The 17,048-nt window shown below is 38.5% G+C and overlaps 1 protein-coding gene and 1 long non-coding RNA gene across 2 annotated transcripts in view; one reads left to right on the forward strand and one right to left on the reverse strand.

Moving 5' to 3' along the window:
* Positions 1–221: 221 nt before the first annotated feature.
* vbp1 (von Hippel-Lindau binding protein 1) lies at positions 222–14,333 on the reverse strand. The gene is made up of 6 exons (XM_073058093.1): positions 14,204–14,333; positions 9,981–10,105; positions 7,970–8,036; positions 5,523–5,621; positions 4,446–4,584; positions 222–732 (listed from the first exon to the last, which is right to left on the reverse strand). Exons 1-6 carry the CDS (start codon positions 14,282–14,284, stop codon positions 662–664), a joined length of 582 nt encoding a protein of 193 aa, XP_072914194.1. The 5' UTR covers positions 14,285–14,333; the 3' UTR covers positions 222–661.
* Positions 14,334–14,497: 164 nt separating this feature from the next.
* LOC140734314 (uncharacterized) overlaps positions 14,498–17,048 on the forward strand; it is a 51,465-nt gene continuing 48,914 nt past the window's right edge. Inside the window, exons 1-2 of the long non-coding RNA XR_012100515.1 lie at positions 14,498–14,587; positions 15,607–15,730. This is a non-coding gene — a long non-coding RNA (uncharacterized lncRNA). The remainder of the gene's footprint in view (positions 14,588–15,606; positions 15,731–17,048) is intronic.

A 17,048-nucleotide genomic window follows, 5' to 3' on the forward strand; every position in this document is an offset into this window, starting at 1 on the left:
AAAGACAGACCACAAGAGAAAATCATATAAATCTTGAGTTGTCTTAAGTTCAGAAATGTGATTTTCCTCACTACCTAACCTATGCCAATATGACCGGAGAATATTTAATCCATTCACTAAGCAGCTGAAATGACAAATGGTGCTCATCCCCAGCTGTGATGGACTTCACCTCAAGTACAAAATTTGCAAAGGAAAAAGTTAAATACTACAGGAGTACTTACTTTGTTCTGTTCAGCAGTTTATTAACATCTCATGATAGAACCATACAAAATCTTTACAGGTATTGTATCACAGCAAGAACTTGTTGCGTGGATACACAAGGTGTCTAATGTGCCTGTTTGACTGGGCTGCAGGACAGCTGCAAATGTGGCTTGCAGTGAAAACTGGCAACAATACATCTTGAACCTGTACTCTGTGACTGTGACAATCTTTTCCATAACCACAAATGCCATAAAATCATGCAATATATCAGTGTGTCTACGTGTCTGTAGCTTTAGTCTTTCATCTGCTCCTAGATGTAACATTCAATTTTTCTGCATTTTTCAAAGAGTAAAATAACTGCAGCTTTCCAAACGCAAGTATTGCCAAATTGGTGGATTTTTTTTTAAGAAAACAAAGATGAGTTTGGTTGTTAAAGTGTGTAAAAATGTGCTTTGGCGAGCTATGCACTGCTTTTTGATGCTGCTTCAGAGCTTCTCCTTTTAACGTCCCAGTTATACACTCTTGCCATATCTAAAATTCAATCAATTAAGGACAAATCAGATGCATTACAGTGGGTGCAATGCCAAAAACTCCTACATACCAGTTTTCCTGTTAACAGTAAAACAGTACATTATAAAAAGAGCTCTCTAACTGGTTTCAATAGATCCACGCTTGACCTTGATGGTGAGTACGGCAAAGTAATGGATTGAGTGCTGCATGATATATTATGAATTTAAATTGAAATAAGACATCATGAAAATTGATCATGAAACATAAGTGCAAGTACACAAGTTATCCTCTTGAGCGTCCAACTATCTAGTCTAGTCTATCAATGTTTATTCCTAAATTATGCAATGGATATGTTTCAGAAGTTGCTTAGTTGGTCTCTTCAGAAGGTTTCTTCTTGATATGTGATTCCAACAGGACATGGATGATGGAGCCACTACATTGAACCCTCCTTTGCCTGTCAGTGCAGTAAAATTAATCAGACAACGGATCCTATCACATCTCATCACTGATAAAAACTTGCAAGGTGATATATGTAAGATAAACTTCCAAATCTATTGCAACTAGTAAACTGGGTTTGAGGCTTGAAAGTGTTGCCCCAGACATGCGCAAATGGCATTTTATGCCTCCAGCAAAACCATGGCATTTTCTGCCAACTAGAGCTATCTCTATCCAAGCTCCTTTGTAACTAATGGGTGCAGATTCAAATTTGCACATGACCAATTTGGCATTCACTGCACTTGGCTGAAAAACATCATGTCTTATCGTTCTCTCTATATTCTACAACAATTTCCCTTCTGCTACTCTATAACCATTCAACAGAATGAGAGAAACTCCTGGCTCATTTTATGGAATTACTTATCTTCCTTACGCTGTCTCTTAGATCACCCTATTCACAAGACCCATCTTTTATTCCATCACCCCATTTTGCTCCAATTAAATTGATGACAAGGCACCTTGCCTTCCTGCCCTCATGGCATGGTTATCACAGAGTATGGTTAACATATTCTGCAAAATCAGGAAAGCTTACCAACACTGAAGAGAGAGAAGAGAAATGGATTATGCACATCTACACTCATGTCGTACTGCAAATACGCATGAGAGCATCCTAACACACTGCGTCACTGCATGGTACAAACGCTACATTGCAATGGACAAGAAGACTCTACAACAGGCTGTCAAAACTGCCCAGTGCATCACTAGCACCAGCCTAACCACCTTCAAAGATAGATTCATATATATACCCAGAAAGGTACCAGAAAATGGGCAGAAAGATCATGAAGGATTCTACCCAACCTGCTCATGGATCGTTTGTCCTACTCCCATCAGAGAGGAGGCCGATGTAGCATCCACACCAGGACCACCAGACTCAAAAACAGTTACTTTTCCAAAGCAGTAAGGCTGATCAACACCTCCACCCAATAACTCAGTCTTCCATGCCCCCCATCACCACTACTTTAAAACCTTCTGTCAGCCATTTTATGTACACACTCCTGTGCACCTAACTTCACTCCATGGACATACTATATAAGCTATCTTATGTACTTACAAACCCCATTTCTAGAAAAGTTGGGATATTTTCCAAAATGCAATAAAAACAAAAATCTGTGATATGTTAATTCACGTGAACTGTTATTTAACTGACAAAAGTACAAAGAAAAGATTTTCAATAGTTTTACTGACCAACTTAATTGTATTTTGTAAATATACACAAATTTAGAATTTAATGGCTGCAACACACTCAACAAAAGTTGGGACAGAGTTAAAATAAGATTGAAAAGTGCACAGAGTATTCAGGTTTGGAAGTCTCCACATTAAGCAGGCTAATTGGTAGCAGGTGAGGTATCATGACTGGGTATAAAAGTAGCGTCCATCAAAGGCTCAGTCTTTGCAAGCAAGGATGGACCATGGCTCACCCCTTTGTGCCAAAATTTGAGAGAGAATTGTTAGTCAGTTCAAAAGGAACATTTCCCAACCCAAGATTGCAGAGAATTTAGGTCTTTCAACATCTACAGTACAAAATTTTGTGAAAAGATTCAGAGAATTCAGAGACATCTCAGTGCGTAAAGGGCAAGGTCGGAAACCACTGTTGAATGCGCGTGATCTAACCGTCATGCTACTGTGGCAATTATAGCCACCTGGGCTCGGGAGTACTTCGGAAAACCATTATCACTTAACACAGTCCGTCGCTGCATCCAGAAATGCAACTTGAAACTGTATTACGCAGGGAGGAAGCCATACATCAACTCTATGTAGAAATGCTGGCGAGTTCTCTGGGCCCAAGCTCATCTCAGATGGACCGACTGTGGAACCGTGTGCTGTGGTCAGAAGAGTCCACATTTCAGCTAGTTTTCGGAAAAAACGGGCATTGAGTTCTCCATGCCAAAGATGAAAACGACCATCCTGATTGTTATCAGTGAAAGGTGCAAAAGCCAGCATCTGTGATGGTATGGGGGTGCATCAGTGCCCTCGGCATGGGTGAGTTGCATGTATGTGAAGGTACCATTGACTCTGAGGCGTATATTAGGATTTTAGAGAGACATATGTTGCCATCAAGGCGACGTCTCTTCCCGGGACGTCCATGCTTATTTCAGCAGGACAATGCCAGACCACATTCTGCATGGGCTACAACAGCGTGGTTTTGTAGACACAGAGCGCATGTGCTTGACTGGCCTGCTGCCAGTCCAGATCTATCTCCTATTGAAAGTGTATGGCGCATCATGAAGAGGAGAATCAGACAACGGAGACCACGGACTGTTGAGCAGCTGAAGTCTTATATCAAGCAAGAATGGACAAAATTTCCAATTGCAAATCTACTACAATTAGTATCCTCAGTTCCAAAATGATTAAAAAGTGTTATTAAAAGGAAAGGTGATGTAACACAATGGTAAACATGCCTCTGTCCCAACTTTTGTTGTGTGTTGCAGCCATCAAATTCTAAATTTGTGTATATTTACAAAATACAATTAAGTTGGTCAGTAAAACTATTGAAAATCTTTTCTTTGTACTTTTGTCAGTTAAATAAAGGTTCATGTGAATTAACATATCACAGATTTTTGTTTTTATTGCATTTTGGAAAATATCCCAACTTTTCTGGAAATGGGGTTTGTATATATACTGTGATTTTTTTTTAACATTGTGGTATCGTATTGTGTTTTTTTTTTGTGCTGTATCAGATTATTTTATTCTCCCTTACTCTTATGCACTGGAAATGACATTAAACAACCTTGAATCTTTGGTAGCAACACAGAAAGTACTTGATGAGCACGAATTCTTACCAATTTCCCATCTGTAATTTGCAGACCTATGTAGTACAAAAAAATGAAGTTGTTGACTAATTGCAGCAAAGTAGTATTTAGCAACTTCAGTTGCTGCTGCATTAAATAACAAAATCGGCATTTAATATCAGAATACATAACTATCAATTTCCTGGCCTATGAAATTATTACTGTTCGGATAGAAACATTTCAAATATCCTACTTGAGGGAGCAGCATAGTAGGGCCAAGTACTATTTTGCTTCTTGAGAAAATAAAAGGAAAAAAATAGATGGCAAATATAAAGAGAATTGCTCTGCACCTACTATTTGTCAGTTGGAACTCTGCAACCATTCTAGGTTGATTTAGGCTAGTTTCTGACCTTTACAAGATAAACAATAAGTGTCAACAGAAATCTGAACAAAACATATAAAATCATTAAATTTTCTCATTGCTCAGTGTCAACTTGATCAAAAGGATACTGACTTCTGTGGTGGTGAACTGATCACGAAGAAAATCCAGATCTTCTTCTAGCCCTTCTAGATTACGAGTTGCAGTTGTTAGATTCTTCTCAAGTAATGCTCGAGCTTCATCAATATCATATTCAAGCATTACGTTAGCCTGCAGCAAGACAGAAACCTTTCTTAACCAATCTTCCATTGGTTCCCACCCATATCTCTTTCTACTTTTGATTTTAAATAGTCTTGTCAACAACGTTTTAATGAAAGCGCACACAAAGATAAAACTAATAGCAGCATCACCAATAATGAAGCTCTGAAAACATATTGTTCACTGTGCCTTCCTCTACAACAATTTCCTGAATCCTTATCTGTTTGCTCCTTGTTCTACAATTTAATGCTTTGCTGACCTCAAGAGAAATGAATATTAAACTATTGTTCCATGATCTATTATATCTTCTCTTTTACTCACTTAGGTGATACCTACATGTCTGGCCTTGATTTTCACCTAAGTTATTCAGCATTAAAAGAGAAAGCAACAGACACTCATGAGGTTGCCTGGCACTTGAACATCACAACTCTCTTTAATCAATATACTGAATCATTAACTTTATATAGTGCACATTGTTCAATTGAAGATGTTGTAACCCCCGCTATTAAAATACGAGTCAATTAGTGAGCTGAGAAAACCTCATTAATATGATTAAAGAAACATTTACTCTCCTTTTCAGTAGTTACAATAATATTAAGTTACCTGTTAAATATATAGATAAATTCTACCTGGCTATAGATTGGATTCAATTTCACATAATGTGAAAAAGCAAAAGCCAGCCATTGTTAGAGATGTAATAGGATTCATTCTCAAGCTTTCTGGTTTTGGGTCATTGACCTGTGGGTCATTTCCCACCTGCTATTTGTCGCATTTACTTCTCTTATTTCAACGATTCAGTGTTTGCGACATTTTGATTTTGTATACAGAACAGCTTGCTTTGGAACCTGTATTGAAAGTGCTTGAACCTGAAGGTTTTATCTACACGGTCATTCTTCTCATATGAAGCAGAAAAATAAACACAGGAAGAAAATCTATGACCCTGAACTTACCCCCAACCATAAGCACACTTTATCCGTAGGAGGGACAGATGCTTTAGCATACAAATTGTCTGCCAGGAGAAACATAGTCTCCATTGGATCTGTGGAATCCTGTAAAATAAAGAAAAAGCAGAAGGTAAGCTCACTATCAAATCAAGCAAATACTTTCTCTCTCCTCAATATATGTACTACTCACAGAAATCTACAACATGGCTTCAGCAATCTAGTTTGGCACTGAATATTATGAAAGTAGATAAAATATATTAGCATATCTCATAGTATTGATAAACACTCTCTTTTCTTCTACTTTAGAGTAAGATTAGCTTGTAAAGCCTACGGGGTTCCCTGGGGGTCAGATTTCAAGGACCATCCCATTTTAAGTCGGATACAGAGTGCTCCAAGACAGATAGTGTCATATATCTATGATAAATTAAACTCCCAGAAATATATGCCCACATCAGGAATGAATGCCTGGGATAGGGACATAACTGAACTGGGACAAGACTTAGACTGGGATGCGATTTGGAATAATGTTGCCGGTGCATCAGAAAACCCAAACCATCAGTGTCTACACTTAAAATTTTGTCATAGAGCAGATCTAACACCGAGAATTAGACATCAAATAGGACTGGTTCCTGACCCACATTGCTCATTTTGCCCCCATGGAATTGTTGGCTCTTTTATACATGCTGTATGGGAATGTCCAGGGGTTTTTGGTTTGTGGGGAAAGGTTATCAATACTCTTACAGAACTAATGGGGATATAATTACCAATGGACCCTGCTGTACGTCTTCTAAATAATGACACCCACCTTTCCCTTACAGAAAAAAAAGACGCAAAATCCAGCTGGCAGGCCTGACTGCTGCTAAGAAGATTGCAGTCCAGCGTTGGAAACTTCCCCATGATATTTCATGTACTCACTGGCTTCGGAGCTTTTTGGACATTTCTTACTTGGAACTTTCATCAGCAAGAGTAAATGATGCACGACCAAACACAATCTTAATGTGGACAAATTTGATATCTAACTTAAAAGATCTTCTGTTAAAATAGGAATGCTCTGTCTCTGTAAGCACTACTATTCAGTTGGTTGGTGGAGGGGAGAGGGGTGGGGGGGAGAGAGAGGGGTGGAGAGGGCGGTGGGGATGAGGGTTGGGGGTGGCTGGGTTAAACAGTCAAAATGTAATCGGCAACTGGTTGTATTGAATGTAATCTGTTAGTGTTGCTTTAAAAATTAGTGATAAGAATATATTAGTAGTATGAAGTTTATTGAGGAATGAAAACAATTAATGAACTAAAAATAGAAAATACTGGTATTACTCAACAGGTTAGCTTTGTGGCGAGAAACTAGAGTTAAAACTTCAGGTTGATGTAAGGTCATGAGCCTAAAACATTTATATATTCCTGCTTCAATAAAGTTGCACAACTTGTTGAAGATTTCTAGTATGTTCTATTCTAATTTCAAAATTCTAGCATCCTTGGTATTTTGCTTTGTCTTCAATTGAAATCAGGGTGAAACTGCTTGCTCAGTGTTCACTTTTTTTGCTTCACTTTATAATGATTTAAACTTGAAAATGTGTTTAATTTAGAAAAAATTCTTCTTAAAGGCTATCAGAAACAAAATGAAAGGGATATTTAAGCAGAAGTGTTTATAGTCAAGGAATATTTTGCCATAGGAAAGTGGCAAAGATCTTTTCTTATCTTTCAGATGGCTAGATGAACATTTCTGTGAAAAGTAATTGTATCAATCAGGGGACATTTACTTTCTTGCAATTTTAAAGTAGATTAGAAATAAATAAAATACAGAATCTTAGGAGAATGATGAGATAACTATTTTTATTTTATCTTAGCATATGTGGTCCAAACATTTGACTCATTGTGTTGGATCCAAGAGATCCTTGGAATGGGATCTTTGGAATGGCGTGGATCATTCTAGCACGTCAAATTAAATAAAATTTAAATGCGTGTTTTTTTTAACTTTTATCAGTCCAGGGAAATTCTGATGTGGGTAAAATCAGTAAAATAGCATTTCTAAAAAATTCTCTATGCAATAAAACTTAATTACTTATCTGTCCAATGCTATAGTACAGCAAGTAGAATTACTGCTTTCCAGCTTTTGTAACTCAGGTTCAGTCTTGATCGTGACCTGTGATCAGAGTTTGCACATTTCCTGTTTGGATTTCCTCCCACCTTCCAAAGATATGCAGGTCAATAGCTTGTATGGCCATTGTAAATAGCCCTTATTGTGTACATGAGTAATGGAATATGGGGTGTGCAAACGGGAAGGTGTGGAAAGAAAGCGCAGTACAGATAGCGTGAATTTGGAGTTCCGATGTGCCTGTTTCCATGCTGAATGCCTACGATTAACTATGTCTGAAAAACACATAACAAACGTCCAAGAGCAATGAACAAAAAAAATCTGCCAATTGGCTAGTTTTATGTGAAGCTTCGATGAGTTTTACCTTTTTCTTCTGCATGTGTTTTAAGATTTCTAATGTCTGTTTAATTTCTGGAATTTGACTTTTTAGCCTAGGAAAGAGAAAAGCAAGTTATCATCCTCTGGCTGATAAACTGCAATTACTGTTATAGAAACATTCAACTTGCCATATAAAACCTGAGGAGTATAAGATCTCCAGCTTAAGTATTAAACTAGATCTGCACACAACCCAAGTATTTACACCAAGAAAGGCTGGCATCATGCACACCAAATACCCTACATTATGTGCCCCATAAGCCTTCCACAAACAACATTCAGTATTTACTAATGCCAAAAATGTAGAAACACATTCAAAATGCTGGAGGAACTCAGCAAGGCTATGGAGGCTAATAAACAGTTGATGTTTCAGGCCAAGACCAAAACATCAACAATTTATTTGGGTTTCTGCTGCCTTCCTTTCTAATCATGAAGGGTCTTAGCATGAAATGTCAACAGTTTATTACCCTCCATAGATGCTGCTTGACTTGCTGAGTTCCTCCACTATTCTCTCTGCATTGCTCAAAATTTCCAGCATCTGCACAATCTCCTGTGTCTATTGAGAAACACATACTTGCCTGGCATCAGTGATTGTATAATCAGGGCTTATGATGTGCACCAGCTACTCTTATGACTATCTACCACCTGCTCCTATGGCTTCAAGTGACCCTGATCTGTGGCCTAAGCAGATGCTACACCTGCCCGTGGGTGACCTGCAGACTAGCAGAGGGAAGGAGTGCTTTACATCTCCTTCCTTCTGACCTTGATTGCTAGAGCTGCCAGATACTAGTATGACTACCAATAAAACTATGATAGGATTCTGATGGTTTGCCCATATTATAGCATTTTTTTGGAAATTCGTAACTAAATAAAAAAAGTGGCACTGATTTTTCACTGATCTAACAGATTCATCATTTGAACATTTCAATTGGATTGTAAGTACTTATTTTCTAGACAACAATGATAACTTAATTTTTCTACTAGTTAGTTGTACCTCAATAGTTCAAGAATATCAGCTGCACATTTACACTGTGTCCAAATACACAAAGGCAGCATATTCTTTTGACTCTGGGAATATCAGTAAAGGTCTGTTTTATGTTATTTACTTGCTATTGGATACTATATTTTACAAGTAATTTAATCAGATTATGTTTTTATCTTTAAAGAGAATAAAACTGAAGAGTAAGTTGCCCGTTAAAAGTGCAATGAATAAAATTATTCATTTTCAACAGAAATACAAAGAGACAGAACTAAAAATAGCAGGAAAAAATATACTAGAAGTAAATATTCTCCAGAAACACAGCTGATTTTTGTGTTTAAGGGAAATCAGGTGAAATTTCAGAATGCAATTGAAAAAATAGTTGAAAACATTTTCGTACCCCTTCTAATAGAACTATTTAATTCATGAATTTCTTGCATGTTAGGTGTTCTGATAGAGGTCTAATCTCTGAGAAATATTTCCATAAAGAGCTCCAGAGCCATTTGGGTGCTTTTCCTCATGATAAGTTACCCATTTAAAAAATGCTATATATATTAGTAATCTGTTCTAACAGAAGGAACCCGAGTGTGGCATCTCATTGCAAGCTGCTCTCTGCAGATTCACTCATTACTTCTATTATAATTGTTCTGTTTTTTAATCTAAATTCTGTGTCTCTAAGAATTACTAATAAGTACCACTACTTTATCATTTCCTGTCGGAGTCACTTTATATACAGACGTAAACTCAATGTGTATAAACTATCTTATCTTTAGTGGATTACAGTAAATTAGGGCAGCATTTCTGTGGGGCAACTCTTGAAGAACAAAAACTAATTGAAAAAGCAGCTCGCACTCCTTGCTTTTATTGTTTTACCTTGTACAATCTCAGTGCACTATTATAATGATTTGACCTGTATAAACTACGTGCAAGACAAGTTCTTCAGTGTACCTCAGTACATGTGACAATAATAAATCAATTTTCCAACTGGATACTTTTGCTACCTGACTATTTGATCTCTCACCTTCTCTTCTTTTGCGATAGATTTAGTTCCATGAATTTGTATTTTTGGTACTGTTCATCTAACCTCCTCAACACAAGGTCTGCTGTCTCATTTCCAGGTTGTTTCATAAATGCAATAACATCTTCCTGGAAGACAAAAGATTAGGGAATTTTAAAAAATGCAGATTTAAATGAATTTTTAAAAAATGAAGATCAATTATATACCATTAAGCAAAGGGGAAAGAATCAAATATGAGTGATTGAGTTATGCAGTCAAGAAAACTTAATTTTGACATTTGTTTCAAATTGGATCTGACAGAGGTGGAATAACTACAGTCGAGATCACAGCACATGGATAGCATCTACAAGATATCAACTCATAATCTGAGCTGTCCAACAACTTACTGGAAGTGAAGAGGGCAAAGACAGGGTTTGGACAAGTGTGATCACTTTTCTATGATTTAATAACTTGATGGCCAACACTGTCTAACCTTGTGCATAGATTAAGACAGTGACACAAAACTAAGACTACGTCAACACTAGACCGGATAAATCTGTAACCAAAGCTTTTTCTCTTCATTTGACCTTCTGTCCACACAGAAATGGTATTTTCCTCCCCCGAAAACAGAGCTTTTCTAAAACGCCCTCCAGAGTGTGTAAATTTGAAAACACCGATTGGCTGGAGCAGTGTGGACAGGGTAACCAGAGATTTCTAGAAATGCTGTCATGATGTGCCGGAACAACCCAACAATTTCAGAACAGACGGCAACGAGACTGAAGCCAGAAGAGTTAAAAATGTACTCACCAAATCTTTGACCCATATCTTACTGAATAAATAAGTATACTCACTTTGCCCTGTTTTCTGTCCTTGCTTGTATGAAGGTGGTTTACCTATTTATATAAGTACTTCTCTGACAATAGATGTGTAACAGCCTAATGCAACCTTGTATGGAAATACAAGATAACACTGATGCAGACAAGTTTTATACATTTAACAAGGGAATATATTAATGCAACACAGTTAGTCAGTTTTTCAATGTTCGTCGTCAGCTGGGTCATACTGTCTGTGAACTCCCTGTCAGTTGCCTCCATACGCTCCAGTATTTGTTTTTTTAAGTTTTAAGTCCTCCTGCGCAAGAGCCAACAGCTGTCTGTCGTTTGGCAATTCCCTTTTAAGTTTTTCTAGTCTGTAATTGCACAAACGTGCACTTTCACAGCAAGATTCGACACCAAACATGTTGCTTGTTTTCTGTAGATGTGTCCTGCGCATGCCCAGTAGGAGGAGGTTCACCCAAATACCTGTTTTAATGTGGACGGAGGTATTTTCAAAAACGCTTGGTGTGTACGCCTGTCGTTTTTATGCGAAACCGGCGTTTTCAAAATTATCCGGTCCAGTGTGGACATAGCCTAAAATTGTTAGTCTCCAATATACTGTTAGTTGGTATCTATAACTGAATAATTCACAGCAAATTAGTCAAAAGACTGGTCATTTAAGTAACAAATGTATTTAATGAAGGCTACATACACTCAGTTCCTGCACTTTTTAAGAAATGTAATACTACATACAGTACAGAGATAAGTGGCAGAAGAGTAACAGACAAATTTTTAGAATTACAGCTTATCAATTCAGAAGGACACTTAATTTCTCAACAAAAATCAATGGCTGTAAAAGTACGTAACTATAAAACAATTGGCTGTATAAAAGCAACACACAAAATGCTGGTGAAACGCAGCAGGCCAGGCAGCATCTATAGGATTATTATCTCCTAGTGACCACACATTTTAATTCCACGTCCCATTCCCATTCCGATATGTCAATCCATGGCCTCCTCTACTGTCGAGATGAAGCTACACTCAGGTTGGAGGAACAACACCTTATATTCCATCTGGGTAGCCTCCAATGTGACAGCATGAACATTGATTTCTCTAACTTCCGTTAATGCCCCTCCTCCCCTTCTTACCCCACCCTATTTATTTATTTATTTATTTATTTTTATTTTATATGGATATATATTTTTCTCTCCTTCCCTCTCACAATAACTCTTTGCCTGTTCTCCAACTTCCTCTAGTGCTGCCCTTCCCCTTTCTTTCTTCCAAGTCCTTCCGTCCTATGATACACCTCCTTCTCTAGACTTGTATCCTTTTTGCCAATCAACTTCCCAGCTCTTAGCTTCATCCCTCCCCCTCCTATCTTCTCCTATCATTTCAGGTCACCCCCTCTCCCTCTCAAATTTCTCACTATCTCTTTTTTCTGTTAGTCCTGACGAAGGGTCTCGACCCGAAACGTTGAGTGTACTTCTCCCTATAGATGCTGCCTGGCCTGCTGCATTCCACCTGCATTTTGTGTGTGTTGCTTGGACTTCCAGCATCTGCAGATTTCCTCGTGTTGGCTGAATAAAACATCTATTTCAAACACTAAGTCTTCTAGACTCTCCCAAAATAAGTAAATCGACTTAACAGCATATCATATATTTTTTGTATTTTTCAGAACTATTATGGAAAATAGACAAACTACATTTAGACAGCCAATGTGGTAAATAAATCAGAAAAAGTTGCACAGAAAGTGAAGATCAATAAAATTACATAGAATTGCATGGGCAATTCAGCACTAAAACTACTGGCTTAGACTCCATGCATCTCTTGAAATAATACTTTTGACAATGCAAATTAAAGTTATTGAGCAATGCAAGATTTTAAAGCACATTTTAAATAAATCTTTTATAACACTACTTGTGGCGAGTCACATATTTTATAAAACAGTATTACACTGAGCAATTGTCCTAAAAATCCAGGACCATCCATCACCCATGCACCAATCCATCAGAAGGTTTTTTGAGATAGTTTAACAATAGAACTGACACACATTTGCTGACATTCTCGACTATTTTCCTATCTCTTCCCTTCATTCCATAACAAGCACTAAGTTCTGATATAACCCAGCTGCACATTACCATTGACAAAAAATTGACCAAGTTAATCTGTTCATGCTCCAAATTTCACTCAGTCATTGTTGGCATCACACCCCTTGCCTTCTTTTACTTCCATTGACATAGGCCATCCAATACATTGCTCACCTTCATTCCAGTCTCACTCCATTTCTCAAAAGATTCTCATTTCCAGGCATATTCAATCCTATGATTGTTTTTGTTAAGTCATTGCAACTAACACACAAAACTTCTCACCTTCAAATCTCTCCATAATCACAATTCCCACTCTCTGTACCTCTCCTATTAATTTATTAGTATATATTTGATTCTCTCTCTGCCATTTTGTTAATCCCCATCTCCATCTCTAACAGAACTCAGTTTCTGTTACACTTGACTTGACCTTTCAATGTGACCGAAGTCAATCTTTTCAAACAAGATGTTGGCCAGTAATCCGTACTTTTCTCTCTTTTTCTATCAAGTTTTTGTATGTGGACCAACTCAGCATACTTTCTATACAGAAAGCAGTATTTGTATAGAGGCTAATCAATCACAAACTGAGGGACGCTGAAAAATGGTACGTAAATAATATTCAAGAAAAAACATTAAATAGCAATCTATATATCTTGTGAATTTCTTCCCCTCCCCTATTATCACCACATTTGTTTCTTTAAAAAGTGCAGACACTAATCTATGTGTTATTTCTATAATGATTCTCATCTTTCAAGCAAGCTGCATTTGTATATCGTTCCCCTCCACTGCATTCCCACCATTCTTTAAGTGTAACAGAGATATAGTGATCCCAAATTAATTCCTTTCTCTGGGAAGTTGCAGACTCCGACATTAATATGATGCTCTAGTGACATCAGAAATCTTTCGATGCCTCTCCCAGAGTCCCAATATGTGTGCAGAATATTTAAACGCAAAATGCACTGCCTTGTCCTTGTCTATTGTCCACATACACTCACCAAGAGTTACTGGATAGTGAACCGCAAGAATAAAAAGTCTGCTAAATTCATCCCTCCCAAGATCACCGGAACTGAGGCGTGGAGCTGGTCAGTTCAGAAATAAAATCTGGGACCTGCTACTCTGTTGAGGCCCAATGGCCATATGACTTGGGCATAATTCAGTGTAAGGCAATATTGCGGTTAAAGGCACCAGATGAACGTCCAACGCCGGCAGGGCGAGGGGTGCCTCACTAACGCCAATCTCCATGGGGACAGAATCTCTCTCGCTCACAAGCCGTGCCTCGGACACGCACTCCAAGGTTGTGATGGCTACAAGATGGCCCCACCCTGATCGCGACCCTCGGGGGCCTTACCACAAATATAGCCTGAGGAATGCCGAGGTGTTTACGGCTCGAAGCCGCGTTGCTATCGCCGCTCCCACTGGTAGTCGCCATCTTGGGGCACACTGACGTATTTTGAGTGACGCAACTCAGGCTGCTCGTGTACGCAGGGGCCGCCCATGCTTCTAGCCTATTGGTTCAATCCTAAAGTCGAGGCGCCCCTGTCAATCATAAAAGTACTGTTCCTCTTTTCAAACAGCGTGCAAGTAACGCAGAACCACCCTTTATTTCCAATTCACCCAACGCGTAAAAATACGTAAAGGCAACGTCATACAATAGCGTATCACTCTGGAGGCAACGGTGCTATGGTTTCAAAAAAAGTTTTTACCACCACTGAATGGATTGACCAAATGTCACGTAGGTGAAATGTTTTTGCACTGTATTTTCGTATATAGTTTATTTTATTATGAATAAAGCTTATTTTTGAACTTAAAAAGAAGCTCAATAGTGGGCCAAAACTGCAAAGTGATTGGAAATAGTAAACAGTTGACATAAGACTGTATACAAAAAAGCAATCAACCTCAGAAAAGATTTTAAAAATTGTGAAGTGGGATTTCTTATCATTCGCTAAATGAATTTAAAACTACATAACATTTTGCGCGTACACAAAGCCAGTTCTCACTGGGTAGCTCCTGAGGTTGAGATAACTACCCTTTTGGGATTCCTAATCCCCTCAGAGCTCTTTCTTGTTACCTTAATATGCCACAACATCCCTGTATAAATTTACCATCCTTATCCTTAGATATGCTTTATGACTAAATTCATAATCCCGCTTCTCATCCAAGGTTCCTTGCCCTATCTAACCACCCTTCTCCTTCTTTCTTACTGCTCTCGAGCTCTGATCAACTAGTCTTTATCAATTCTCACAGCAAATAAAAAGCATTCTGGAAGTTGGCAATCGACCTCCAGGTTTTCAGTGTAAATGCACATCCTCTTATTCACTTTGGTGAAGCAGTAAATCACTCGAAAGTGTGCACGTTAACAGATGCCATGTGCAGACCATATCTCAATGATTCTGGATTGGGAGCAAAATAGATTGAAGTGTTTCCCCATCGTTCTGTAGCTGGATGCCACTCCAGCAGGAAGTCTGTCAGATAACAGTGGTATGTTGCAGCGAAGAGTATTTGTGCGGTTCCACTCTTCTTCCTCTGCATCAGCATGGTGAATCTGTGTTTGTTCATCATCACGTCCCATCTTTAAGTAGATGAGGGTAATGATGAATTTAAGAACAACCAAATCCCTTATAGTCAAAGAATTTGTAAAGTTAAAAATGCCACTTCATGGCCGATGCTGTTTCTTTTTCCTGGATTTGTTGCATTGTGAAGGTCGTATCTATTGCATCAGTTAGTTGACACAATCCACCTTTCACCTTTCAGGAAAACACTTCAGCTTATTTCCCTATGACGGATTAGCCCGAATGAGTTTCTTTCCTTTCCTTATGGTAACAGCGTTTGCGAGGTGCTGGACACGCTCATCTCTCCCAAATGAAGCAGAGAAAAGGTAGGTTTCACATTTGAAATATCTGCCTGTAATATTCTAATACTACAACATGGACTTTGCTCCAGAGGCTTTGTTGCTTGTTACTATTAAGTGGTTGTGTCGATTTATTGTTGAGCTGGGAAACACCAAAATGCAGCAGATAGAATACAATGGAACAGAATCAAGGTCATTAGGTGGATGATCTTGTTGCACTTTTATAAATTGTTTTTTACAATTTACAAATTTTACACTTTTACATCACTGAATCATGGCTGAAGGATGGTTGAAGTTAGGAGCTGAATGTACAGGTCGTATTGGAGGGGTAGGAAGGGCGGCAGAGGGGGTGGTGTGGCTCTACTGGTAAAGAATGGCATCAAATCATTAGAAAAATGTGACATAGGATTGGAAGATGTTGAATCCTTGTGGGTTGAGTTGAGAAACTGCAAGGGTAAAAGGACCCTGATGGCAGTTATACACAGGCCTCCCAACAGTAGCTGGGATGTAGACCACAGATTACAACAGGAAATAGAAAAGGCATGTCAAAAGGGCAATGTTATGATAGTCATGGGAGATTCAACATGCAGGTTAATTGGGAAAATCAGGTTGGAAATGGATCTCAGGAAAGTGAGCTTGTTGAATGCCTTGAGATGGCTTTTCAGTGCAGTTTCTCATTGAGGCTACTAGGGAATTGGCTATACTGGATTGGGTGTTACGTAATGAGCCAGAGGTGATTAGGGAGCTTAAGGTAAAAGAACATTTCTTGACAAAACGACTTGTGTGTGTGCGTGAAAGGAAGAAGCTCCAGTATTAAGTGGTACACCCCAGGGCACGGTGCTGGGCCCACATTTGTTTTTACTTTACATTAATGACATTCATGAAAAGTTACAAGCACCACTAGACTTTTTGCTGATGACTGATATACCATCCAATTAAGTCAGCTAATGATGAAGATGCTCTCCAAAAAGATCTTGATGGTATGGTTGAGTGGTCACAACAATGGGGCATGCAGTTCAATCCTTCCAAATGTGAAACCATGCGTGTCACCAGGAAGAGAAAACCAGGTAAAGCATCATATAAAATCCTGGGTATCACCCTTGAAGAAACCAAACAGATCAAGTATCTTGGTATCAAAATCCAGAAAGACCTGCGTTGGAATGGTCAAATGCATCATGCAACAGGAGTCCTAAATTTTCTGAGACATAATTTTCATCATTGTTCAACGTCTGTCAAGGAGAAGTTGTAACTCACCTTTGTTCGGCCACATCTGGAATATGCAGCTGTTGCGTGGGACCCATACACAAACAAAAACACTACTTCCATCGAGCGAGTCCAAAGACAG

Source organism: Hemitrygon akajei, chromosome 10 (assembly GCF_048418815.1).
Source record: "Hemitrygon akajei chromosome 10, sHemAka1.3, whole genome shotgun sequence".
NCBI classification, from domain to species: domain Eukaryota; kingdom Metazoa; phylum Chordata; class Chondrichthyes; order Myliobatiformes; family Dasyatidae; genus Hemitrygon; species Hemitrygon akajei.